This window comes from Cololabis saira, chromosome 22 (genome assembly GCF_033807715.1).
Source record: "Cololabis saira isolate AMF1-May2022 chromosome 22, fColSai1.1, whole genome shotgun sequence".
NCBI classification, from domain to species: Eukaryota; Metazoa; Chordata; class Actinopteri; order Beloniformes; family Belonidae; genus Cololabis; species Cololabis saira.
In genome coordinates this window covers 23841444-23854495 of record NC_084608.1, presented here as the reverse complement: position 1 = coordinate 23854495, position 13052 = coordinate 23841444, and the positions used below count along the sequence as shown (strand labels likewise).

Below are 13052 nucleotides of genomic sequence, written 5' to 3'. Positions count from 1 at the left end.
CCCTTCTTGAGGTTGGGATTATAAACCAAAAATATAACAGATTCCTTGAACGATTGCAAACCTACATCTCGATATGACTGTTGCCATCTTTATTACAATATTCATCATCTTAAACCCTTTTTCATAAACTTTCGAAAAGTCCAAGAAATTTCACATTCACAAGAAAAAAGGCTTTCAGTAACATGAATATTAAAACCACAGAACAGAGTAATTGTGTGGAAGCAAACACCTGTGGTACCTGTGGAGCCAAAAGGCGTCTGCAGAGAATGATTTCTTTAACAGGCAGCCAAGAGGTCAAACTCTATTAGTGATGTTCCAGCAGACAATCTGAGGGAAAGCGTGTTCCTCATCTCGCCGAGAGTCTCTGAAAATGGGCTCCTCTTTGTCAGGGCAATTTGTTGATGATGCATGGTTATGATAAGAATTGAGTGAAGTGTGTGTCGCCGGCCAAGGCCTCCGCAGCCAAGGCGCCGGGGCCAACACAAGCAATCAGCCGAGGTCCCGATTGAACGCCTGATAACAGAGGGTTCCTGATTGCTCATAAGTACATCAGCCAGCAGGCATTTAAGACACTTTGTGCTGATTTTGACTGACAGCTGGTCAATCAAAATGAACATCTCATCGCGGCAGCTATCGCTGTTGGAGTGTACATCAGATGTCTGTGTTCGAACCAGCGACGATCAGCCTCCCTGAAGGAAATGCTTCAACGGTCTATCATAACGTCCTGCTGGAAGACTGCCAATATGTATCGCACCCGTCATACAATTGTGAAACATAAAACACTTTATATGTTTTAAAAAACCTCCCGAGTTATACTACCAATCACATGAATGAATAAATAGATGGATAAATAAATAAATGAACAAATGGCGAAATGAGATTGGGAGAAATACAAGTGGAAACACAGCATATCAACGAAGGAAGAGACTCACCGTGGGAAAACATGTTCAATTTACAACCAAGTAAAAAAAGAACTCAAGTAATGCACATAACAGGAGTCCAAAAAACAAACGCGCATCCGAGAAAAGCGAAACTAAACCCCAACAAAACCAGAGAACTGAGCAAGACTCAAGCCGAACATCCGTTTCCCGAACCCAAAACAAATCTCTGAAACGCTGTCTGAGCAGCCTCATGATATGATGTAGGCCTCTCATTGCTGCTTTGTCTCTTTAAAAGTGAGGTAATTTAACCCATTATCATAAGGAAAAAAAAATAGCTTTTTACGCCAAGTTAATGACATAAATTAGCCCACAAGCTCTTCTATCTAAAGATAATGACATAATTAATTGCAATCTGCAGATAATCGCATTAAAGAGTGATTTCAAGCCTGGCCTTTCTTGGCATCGTTGTATAAGAACCCTAGCCCTGAGAAAAGGCTCGTCGGGAGTGTTAACTGGTCTTTGCAGGAGACTTTCTGGTAATAGATCCCATGAATATGAAAGAATCAGCATATAAGTTTGAATTAAGTAGTAAGTCTTTATGATTTACGCCAAACTCACACTTAGGCAATCTTTGATGTTTTGTCTTTTCCAGGTTCAAAGCTTTGGGAACTATTTCAATACCTGTAAGGAGACGACATATTTATCAAGCAAGATGCATAACAAGAACGTTGCAGTCTCTTGCATCACTGTGGATTTTTCTGCGAATTGCCTTCATGAAGCTCTGATTGCTGGAAACAGCGACGGATGCAAGATGTTTGCTCTCTGACTCATATTTATATTGCACAAGTCATGGAAATGGTTTGTTTAAAAAAAAAAAAAAAAATGACAAAATGGAAATCATTTATCGCCTCACGATAAATACACTAGTATTTTGCTGTTCAGTGGTTTTAGGCAGCAACGGTGAATGGAAAACGGTTTCAGAATAAGCTGTGGATAGCTTTTATTGATCCGTTAACCTCACACGAACTTCAGTGAATGAAATAAAAAACAAAGAAAAACAAAACAATAAAAAAAAAGAAAGATCAAATCAATAGTTGGTGTAACCAACCTTTAAGAGCAGCACCAACTGTTTGGGGTACACTTGCAATTTTTCAAAAAGAGGTTGTTCCGAACATCTTGAAAAGAACTGTTGTAATTCCTCTGTGCATTCAAGCTGTCTCCGTTCCTTCTGTTGCTTTGTGTAATCCCAGAACGACTCCATGATGTTTAAATCACGGTCCGCACCATCTGTTACAGGAATCCCTCTTCTTGTTGCTGGTGAAAACAGCTTTTATGAGGAAAAAAAAGAACGAAAAGCACCTGGAATGGCCAAGGCTTGCTGTTAACTCAACAGAAATGTTGTGGAAAGATCCAGCATGAGCAGTTTGTTGGACTGGTTCTGGTAAGGATGTACAGGACTGATTAACAGCTTTGGGAAAGTTTTCATTGTTTTATTAGAGAGAGTCACAAAGGTTCACAATTCTACAACTCACAAATACACAATGTTATCTTAGACTATCTTTGTTTAAGAAGAGAAAACAGTGTATTTTGTTTAAATTGGTTCTCTTTGTAAATTTTTTTATGGGGAAATATATATAAAAACTCCCCTGCGATCTAAAAATCAGACGTATTACAGATTTATTTCCACCCAAAAGAAGCCGTAGCGGAGCAGTCTTGATTTACAAATCCTACGTTTGTCATATGAGAGACATATGTGAATTCAGACCGGTGTCTTCAGTAACCTGGCCAGAATACAGGTGGTTGTAAACAATCGAGCTGCTGTTGAACACACTGAACACCGGCTGCGTGTGGTCTCTGGCAAATTAGAAAAAAATAAGGAAGTGAAGGCACATGTTTAATGCTTTTAGAATAGATTTTAGAATATGCAGATTCAATTTCAGAACAAAGCCCAGGAAGAAATATTTATTTTTGGAGAAAATTATTTAACTGACTGTGAATAATGACGGCTGAAGTGCAGTGCAGACTTAAGGAGGGTTTGAATTTCGTTTGGAGGCTAGTTTAAAAAAAAAAGAAAAGAAAAGAAAAGGAAAGGATATAAATGTCTTATCAGCCACACACATGCAAACCGTGTACGCATTTGTTTTTGTCCTTCATCGCTGGAGATGCAACATTTGAGCACATCCATAATGGAGTGTCCTTTGACTGAACCGTGCAGGCACGGCTGACTTGGAAACGGGCTTCTCTAATGCCCGATGGTGAGCCTTGCAGTCATCACACACGCCTCCGTGGAGCGTGAAGGCTTTGTCTCTGCAAGACCTTTCAACTACAAAAGCCCAATCTAAAAAAAATAAATAAATCTTTTCTGCTACATGCCTTCCAACCAGCTGCCTCTCTGGCTTCATGAGCTCCTCGAATGTGGCGAGAGCGCGGCACCGGTTTCACCTTCATTGATTGGCTCTGGTTAAAAAGGTAGGGTAAGGAATTTTCTGGGTGATGTCACACCTGTCTATATTTGAAACAAGACAACAAAAAAATGAGCTACTGTAGCTCATTTTTCATTTTGTCTGACTGGCAACTGGTGATATGAAGATATGAAGATAGAAAAAAAAGTATTCTGTGTTAGAAAGCATGTGGAAATGCTTACCCTACCTTTAATGATCAGATTCATTTACACAGCAGACCTGAAATAAACCCCCTACAGCCTTTTAAGCAACTGAATGAAAATTTTATTTTCAGCAAATGGATAAAAACATCATTTGCACATTTCCACCTGTTTAAAATAAATAATATTCATAATAATAATAATAATCATACATATTGGTTGGACATGTGCACACCCTATTGTAAGCCGGAAATAAAACTGACACAATATGACTATCATACAGCGTGTCCTTCCACCATCAATATTCAGACCACACATTTTTTTTTCTTACAAGTCTCAGTGACAATATCTGCCGAACTCTGCAATCTATAGAAGCAAATTTACGTACTTACAACTTCACCCGGAAAAGGACTGCCACTTCAGAAACAAATAATTTTTTTCCCTAGAGTCTATAATGTGAATCTCAAGAACAACAAGGTAGGCTCCATCGGTGAAGCCTTCTCAGGTCCACCGGACGCATGAAAGCAGAACAACTAAATCCCAACAGATTATATTAAAAAAATTATAAAATTAAAAAAAAAAAAAAAAAGACACGCACTATTTTGCAACATCTGCAAAACGTATTGTTCAGAGAAGAAAAAAAAAAGATGCTTTTTTCTGTCGGAACCATCGAAGGCATCAAAATGATGAGAATGTCACTCTTTTTACGATTCACATCACTTCCTTAGCACATCAAAGATGAGATTTTACTGTACCGTATGTGCACAGCTGCACTTCTTATAATGCTGAGCGATATGATTGAGTCCATGAGTGATGTGGCTGCAGCAATGATGTACATATTTATGGGGGAAAAAAGAACCAGATATAGAAAGGAAAAAAACGTTAACCTATTCTCATATTTCATATGTGCAGTCAAGTGACTACTGATTAGCTGCCAAGGAGACAGCATTTCATGAGAAACTTTTGTGGGGTTTTTTTTTAGCACAAAGACAGTAAAGGAATGCATCAAAGTGAGAGTGCTGAGCCTGTGACCGTCGCTGGACTGAAAGGACAGGTGCCTCCCCGAAACCCCCCCAAAAAAGAAAAGCTTCAACATGTAATGCATTCTGCAGTCAACAGTTGGACTAGGGCCCAAAATGTGAAACCTTTAATGTCTTTTGCACACAAGGTTTCCTCCCGAGTCAAGCCACTTTTGAAGTCTGTGTCAAAACTTGCTGTGGTATGCTTTTGAAAATCCATACAGGGAGGTAAACAAACCGAAAACTTTTGAAGTCAAGCATTTTTCCTTCAGTCTTGTGTGTTGTCTTTGAATATTTTCTTCTCCAATGCACTAAGGCAGACAAAAATCATTTTCTCTGACAATAAATTACTCGTATATTTTAAAGTCCGAGAGATGTTAGGAAAGACTCGTGGGGGCTATGAGAAGACGCTAGTGCCCTCGCTGTTGCCGTACAGATCGGCCAGCTTTTTAAAGCGCGGTCCCCAGTTGCTGAGATAGTCATAGTTCTGATCTGAGTCTGTACTTAATGACTCCAGCGAGCTTAGCGACTCGGCTACAGAGCCGCTGCCTTCAAAGGCGTATGTTTGCAGAGAGTCGTATGGGGGAGCTGATGGGTCCACATCCGCATCCTTCAGCCGCTCCCAGATAAACTCTCGGAACACCACGTTGTCCGGCAGGGATTTGTAGGATGGGCGGGAGGCTGAGGGGTACTGAAAGAAAGTCGGAGTGTCGGGTGTGACGTCTCTCCGCACGTTGGGGTCCCTGATGATGTTGAGGTTTCGAAGGGTGACCATGTCGAAGGCCTCCGTGTCCTCCTCTCCCCCTCCCTCGTCGTCATAGCGGACAATGTTCTCTCTGATGTCTCGCTCCTCCTCAAGAATCAGAGGCTCCTTCCTCCTCCGCCGCATCATAACGATTAGAAGAACCATCACTGCAGGGAAAGGGAGAGGTCTTTGAGTCCGAAAAACACTTAAAAAAACATGAAGCATGTAGCAACATAACCTATTAATTGTATTTAATGAGGAATCTGTGACCCTTCTTGCTGAAAGTAAAAATTTCAGTTGCTGAAGATTAAGGTCGGGCAATGTCTTGAAGGTAGGACAGGTCAATCGTAGAAAGAAAGAAATCTTCCTACGCACACACACAAAAAAGTCAATACCATTTCTGAACACACACAGATATGTTTAATTGCCACTGCCTATACTTTTCTAATGAGTAGGGACGGTCCGATATGTCTCATAACACCACATGTTCCCACTTGAGGTGCACTTGATTTTCTCTTTCGGGAGGTGATGAGATATGAACTTTCTTGTGATCTGCCCCCATGTGGTCAGATCTGGTATTGCTACGCGTTCTCCAGTCACAACCTGAACAGAATTCATTTGACTCTTTAGAGCGTGGACTAGGGCTGTTCGATTTTGCCCAAAAATAAAATCTCAATTTTTTTCTCTCAAAATCTGATTTTCGATTACGATTATTTTGTGAATTGACAAAAGGCAAAAAAATGATTTCAAATATGCTGTTTTTTTATTGAACATTTGCCCCATTGGGCTTTAAGTGCAAACTTTGCTCTTATTAAACCAAAAATGAATGAATAAAGTGCAAAACTCTGTAAAATAAGTTGAAAAAAAGTTTAAAAAAATATAATAAAATATAAAGTTTTATCTCTGAAAAAAAAAATCAGCAAATCAGCACTTGCAAACATACAGTAAGTTATACTTCCAATTAAATAAAACAAGACATTTTCTAATTAAACTAAACTGGGTCTTTGCATTCTAAATAATAATGCAACCCATGAAGGAGGTAGAGGTGTGTAATGTCACTCATTACATTTGCTATTCACATTTGCAAGTTTTTTGCAAGGAACACGAGCCGGCCTACCGCATCTGACTTGAGGGATGCCCGGTGGCATGTTACAACGCCCCCTCCTACACTAAAGAGCCTCTCCGATGGGGCACTTGTCGCAGGTATTGAGAGGTATTTACATCAATCATTAATATGGTATCAATCATTAATATGTGTGCAGACAAGGTATAAAAAAAAAAAAAAAAAAAAAAAAAAAAGTGAAAAATCGATTTTACGATTTTCACGTTTTAACATCGTTCTAATTACATAATCGCGATTACGATTTAAAATCGATTAATCGAACAGCCCTAGCATGGACACTTGTTAGCCTTAGCATGCTGTGTCTACAAGCTCGCAGAAACAATACGATCAAGCTCGTTTGATCAGGTGCGTAGATATTTCTGTAAAGAGATTCTTTACAGGGTCAATAAAATTATGTGTTTTAATAGAAAAGTGATTTTCTTCCTATTACACCTGTAAGGGTTTGGAGTCCTTGGCAACAATTAAAATGCAACAGTTAAAATGCAGAAATATTTTGAAGTTTGCTTAATCACTATTGAAAAAATATTTTCCTTACACACAAAGAATTATATTTCATTAAACGCAATTTCAGGGTTACTGAATTAACTTTTCTTTGCTTTATTTTAAATAATGCAATATTTAAGTAAAAATAACAACACAGCAAACTCCATATTTGTTCATTTAGATATCAATATTTTATACTCGCCATTTGTGTGAATTTTATTATTATCACCCCCCAACAGTTTCTGCTAATTAGTTTTATTCTTTTGTACATACAGTATGCATTTGACTGTGTTTTACTATTTCCCTTATGAGCTCCATTAAGTAAGGAAGAATCGGCCTACCTGCCTTTCCCATGTGTATCTGCGCCTCTGCTTTTATATCTACATTTCTGCTCGATTACGTGGCTGTCGACTGCATTTATTTCTATCACCAGTCTGGGTAGTCTCTCAACTTTGGCACATTAAAACTTGATGACTGTTATTCACAAAAGCCAACTGAGATGTGAAGCATCAGACATGAGCTCGTGCTCAGACAATACCACTGCATTTATAAGGAGTCTTGATTCATGGTACTTTTAATACCTTTCAGTTTAATTTGAATTATCTATTCAATTAAAATCATGACTTGCTACAACTATGTTATTTAGCTTTTTTCGGCTGATGTGGCTGATGTTTAATTTTTAGACTGTTGGGTTTCAGATTTTCATATCAGAATTGTGTCTCTTTAGTTTGTGGATGTAAGTTGGATTTATATCTGTGTGGTCATGCGACAGGAGTGAAAACAGTCACATCAGAACCGTTTGAGTTTTGTTGTGACGAGTTTGGAAATTGATGACGATGCTCAACCGGAGGCAATCAGCAACGACGGAGGAAAGAGACAGAAGTCGATCTTTTCATGCTGAGCGAGTCCTTCGCCGTCCTCTGGAGCTAAATGTCACCAATAACATAACTGCGATTGCTTCCATCGTAACCCAGTCAGATTTCCTGCTTCATTATGGTCCCACAAATGTGACCTTTTCTGTTTTTGTTGGTTTTAATGATGCATGCCGAACGCTATCTGGTGTTTAAATGCATCATTTCAAACGGCCGTCACATCCACATGAAAGTCTGATACTAGACATTTGCAGTTCTGAATGTAAACTGTTCAAATCGTATCTTTGACAAATCAGAATTCTGTTGGATTTGGATTATGCGACTGGTAGAGTGAACATAGACACAGATTTACAGAACAAGACTAAAAAAAAGGGCACTTAATATGAACAGTGAATGAGTTTAATTCAAACCAAATTCAGTGCAATTTAGAGCTTTTAAAGCCTTTCAAATGTCATCTATTTTACTTTTAATTACTTTTCATTGAAAGCAATGCATTCCAGCTCAGTGCAACAATATTCATTACATTCTTTTGTCACATTTTGCTTCAAACTTGAGAACTTGACAAAAGCTGAAATGTGTGGCCCTCTGCAGCCTTAGCAGGAGCCCTCCTCCAGCTCCCGCTCCATCCCCCATACATTATTGCTGAAAATAACTCTACGCCCAAGCAAAGTGGCAAATGTCTAATGATCCTCTATCCATCAAAGTCAAGCTGGTACCAGTGAAATATCGTTCAGGGGACCCATATTTCTTTCCCGCTCAGCTTCCAGCTACTGCTGGCAGCAGAGAAAGAGGCCTGAGAACCAAATTCAAACAGCACTTCACACCCTCTAATAAGAGAGCAAATGGAGGAGATGGAAGGAAGGAAAGTGCCATATGGGAAGACTGCAGGAGATGAATGGGCAGCTTTCTGTTGGCGCTGTGGTGACTGCTCGCGCTGAAAAACAGCAGCTCTCGTCTGAAGACTCACCAGTTTTGCAAAGATACTTGGAACGGTCCCTCCAGTGTGAAGATCCATTACACTTTTTAGCCCTTTGAAATACAGCAGCAGACTCATCCGTGTGACATTACCTCCTCTGATTTCAGGAATCCCAGTCACCCCACGTTCACTTCAGTTTACTAAGGCTTCTCAGTGAATTACGAAGTGACATCCTAAAATAAAATATTTCCAGCAAATCTCTTTAGGATTTGATGCCTAGAGAGCAGCCGTGGTGTGTCACAGACTGGAAACGGGCCAACAGCCCATCAAGACCTACTAGGATGAGCAGGTGGATGGCTGAGCACACAAATAACCTGCAGCATCTGCAGGTCCTGTGGCACATGATTTCCAGGCAGGGTGGTTTAGCAAGCTCGGCCAGGATACGGCAGCAGCCCACTTTTCACAGCACATGTACCGGTGATGTAAACCAAATGAACAAGAGAAGAAAAGGAGATCGATTCAGCGCTACAAAGGCTTTTGCTGTAATTGAATTGTTTAAATGATCTACCTCACACAATCAATAGTGAACAAGGTGAATTTTCTGCGCTGCCCTTTTCTTAGCAGCAGGCTTCGCTTTCTCATTAGAGTATTTCTATATGGGCTGCGTGATTCTTGTGATTATTTACTCACCTCGTCACCCACACACAGACCGCAGGTCTCTGCACTGCAGTGCAGCGTCTAAGAGACGTATTACTCAGCAGCTGCGATGCTGCGTGATAGCAGAAGCTTTAAATACAAATTAATTGTAAGTAGGGCACATTTATAGTGAAGTCAGTCGTATGTAAAGAAAACAAAACATCCCTCCAAGATTGTTAAAAAGCCCTGAAGATCTGTTCTATTAATCTTAATGTGAGTAATGAGCATGAACACACCTTCATAGTGCATAGTCTCATGGTTCAAATCCTATTTGTTGGAGTACTATGGTGAATTTCCTTTATTATTCATGATTAGAACACACATACTGTACACACGCACGCACGCACGCACGCACGCACGCACGCACGCACGCACGCACACACGCACGCACGAACACACACGCACCACTGCAAATTCTGCAAAATGTTAATATCACGTTAATTTATAGAGGAAATAACCAACTAAAGTAAACATACAACCAGTATTCATAAAAGGTTTGGAGCTAGGTGCTAAAACAATGATTCAAACAATGGAGCCATATTTAATGCACACAAAAAACATAAGATGTTGGAAAGAGAGGAAAAGTACCATTTCAAGGCAAGAACAACATCATTCTCACAGCAAGACGGGTCTCTTATTTCTAAAGCTGAACAGAACCTGGACCCTCTCCTACAAAGCCATGCTTCTATGATAGACTTGTTTTGGCATTGTTTTGCTGGAAGAGGAAAGGTCTTCCATGAAAAAGATGTCATCTGGATGGGGGTACATGTTGCTGTAAAGCCTGGATATACTTCGTAGGGCTGATGTGTCCTTTCCAGATATACGACTTTCCCGTTCCATGGGCGGTTAATCGGCTTTCGTACTAAAATGCAGACAACAAGCCATATGGCTCGTCTCCTCCTTTTCAGTCATGATGGGCTGTTTGGTGGTTTTCAGAGGGAATTTTCATATTGTCTGACCTCTGAGCAGTTTTCCATTTAGCCTCAGTTTATTTTAAAAAGAGCTTCAGTTGAGAGAAGATAGTGGTGTTTCTGCAACTTCACTGCTCTTTGATGCCTGAGAGCCTGAACCTGCGTTTGTGGACGGGGTTCTTGCACAGTCATTACTATCTCAGAATTATGCCCGTTTTTAATGCGCTGCTGCATGAGAGCCTGAAAATCATGGGCATCCATAATTGATTTTCAGCCTTCTCTCTTGCGCATAACTTTCTCCAGATTCCCTGAATCATGATGATATTATGGACTTTAGATGAGATATCCAATGTCTTCACATTTTTATGCTGTTGAACATTATTCTGAATAGTTTCACAAGTTGTAGATGTATTTTCCACAGATCGGTGAACCTCTGCACATCTTTACTGCTGAGACTCCGTTTTAAACCGAGTCATGTCACCGACCCGATGTTAGTCGCGTGGTGGTCACGCACGCGTTTCCTTTCATTCATTTTCCCCCATATTTTTCTAAATAAAACCAGTATTTTTCCTAAGTAATATGGCTTATAAGATTTGCAAATGTTTACATTCCATTTCTTTTAATCTCACACAGCAACAGCTTTATTTGAATTGAGGATGTCATAGAAAATACACGGCCATTAGTCATATTCCTTAAAAAGCTGTGATTGAATCATAGCACGAGGTGCGTTTGGAGGCTGATGGCAAAAAAATTGGCTCCCATTGCAATTTAGTCAGCAACTTTGAATGAACCAGTCAGATGTGAAGGTTTTAGATTCCTCTGCTGCATCCCACACATATTCAGCTACACTCAGTTTGAGATCTGCAATTTATAAAAACAATTTCAGTTCAAGTTGAAAAATAAAAGATAAAATTACATGTGAAAAAGCTGAAAGAACTTTTTTGCATGATGAATGTCTTGAAGAACTAACCGATTCTTCAAAACTGGTAGCATGCTAGAATGTTGTGTGCATTCATATATTTTCTATTCTTAATTCCAGCACATTTGTAATGACAAGAACAAAAAAATAATAATTTCAAAAATTGCCACAGGTGAAGGAGCAGAAGAACAGAAGTAGGACATAAAGAGGTGTCCTGACGGATATGGCTCTCTCCAGCGATGTCATTGTCGGCTGCAGAAAATGTAAGACGTAATGAGCTGCACAACGGCCGCTGCCATCAGCTCAGCAAGCCTCGTTTTCACCGTCTCTGCTGTGATATCGGTGCTGCTAAATGTTTGGTCCATGAATCAAAGAGCTTTTTGAAGTCTGCGTTGTTACCAGTATTATCACTCACACCTTTAACTGTGCATCTCTCATGACTAGGAGTTTGTTTATTTACTGCCTTCACAGCATTTGTGTTTTGATTTGCTTACTGTATCTTTTTAAATGCTTGTAGGACTTTGTCTTCTGATTCTCCCACGAAAAATCCTGAGCTTTTAGTCTTACTGGGATGACTTTAAAGTTTAAAGCTTCAAGCAGTGAGGTTTACGCTGTATGCCTTGTAATACCACTTTGCTCCACTAGAGGTGATCACCACACAACATACAGTTGTGTCTACTTTCATACATTCAAATGAAGAAGAAGTTGGACGGGCAGAGGCCGTATTTCCACTTGCATGTCAATCATGTTGATGGATCACTAAGACCGAACCAACAGACGTTGGTAAGTCGTTGGTGGTTTCCCGGTGGCACCCGATTATTGTGTGAACTATGAGACGCTTGGCATCGAGCCATCCCTGATTGCAGATGGATATCGTTGCATGGCAATGATCTGGAAACCCGTATAAAATGCAGCCCATGACAAAGCGAAGAATAGCCTGATGTCATCGTGACATTAGACAAGATGCTGTCCATCTGTGCTAATCCATTTCACTCGTGTTCACTGTCTTCATTTGTGTTCTGAACAAGTCAGCAGAAACAGCTTGTGTTATGAGCATAGTTATGCCTTCTTTTCCTTGTGTTTTGTTGACAACACTGTTGGAGACCAGTTGGGTGGCCGAGCTGCTTTCAAACCTGCTAGTGTGAAAAGGACGAATAACCCAAAGAGACAAAGCCAAGGTCAACTTTGGTGTTGCTCTCCCCTGATGGAGATAAGGAATGAGCAAATAAAAAGGAATAAAATGCAAAAGGGCTGGGTATATCACCAAAGCACTTTGCTCTGAGGCTCCCAGCTACCTGTGGTTCTTAGAGAGATTACAAAAGTAGAGTGGGAGGCAGAGCCTTTAGTTACAAGACTCCTTTCCTGTGGAAGCAACTCCTAGATTGTGTTTGGGACACAGACATCCTTTCAGGCTTACTGAGGCTTCAAATGTTCCCTTTTAATGCAGCTTATCATTAAGGCTGGCTCGGGTGCCCCGAATCATCCCTTTAGTTATTCTCCTATAGGTCTAAACTGCTGGGGGACCTCCCATCATACACTGGGCTCTTTTCTTTTCTCTTTCTCTTCTCTGATGTTTTGACAACAGACAGACAGTTGCCAAAGGTGTGCTTTTATACTAACCCTTAAATCCTGTGGAAGCCGTGAGGGGGTACTTAGTGTTGACACACACATTTTACTGATATGCTGTCCCTAGTGGTCACAGGTGCCATTACAACATATTGTAGCTTTAAAAGCATGACTTTTTAGTTTTCTTGTCAGAGATTGTGGTAATTGTAGGAATTAGTTCAAATATAAATCTCAGTGACTACTGTAGAAATGCTGTAATAAAGACAAGGGACGGTCAGTAAATTAGGAGACAGACAAATGGACGTGACGATTTATAGAA

The 13052-nt window shown here is 40.1% G+C and overlaps 1 protein-coding gene across 2 annotated transcripts in view; it reads right to left on the bottom strand.

Moving 5' to 3' along the window:
- Window positions 1-4084: 4084 nt before the first annotated feature.
- Window positions 4085-13052, bottom strand: part of cdh7a (cadherin 7a) — a 160698-nt gene continuing 151730 nt past the window's right edge. Inside the window, exon 12 of one of the 2 annotated variants that reach the window (XM_061713207.1) lies at window positions 4085-5414. In XM_061713207.1, the coding sequence (XP_061569191.1) occupies window positions 4900-5414 (515 nt within the window). In that variant the 3' untranslated portion in view covers window positions 4085-4899. The remainder of the gene's footprint in view (window positions 5415-13052) is intronic. The other variant, XM_061713208.1, reaches the window with a different exon arrangement.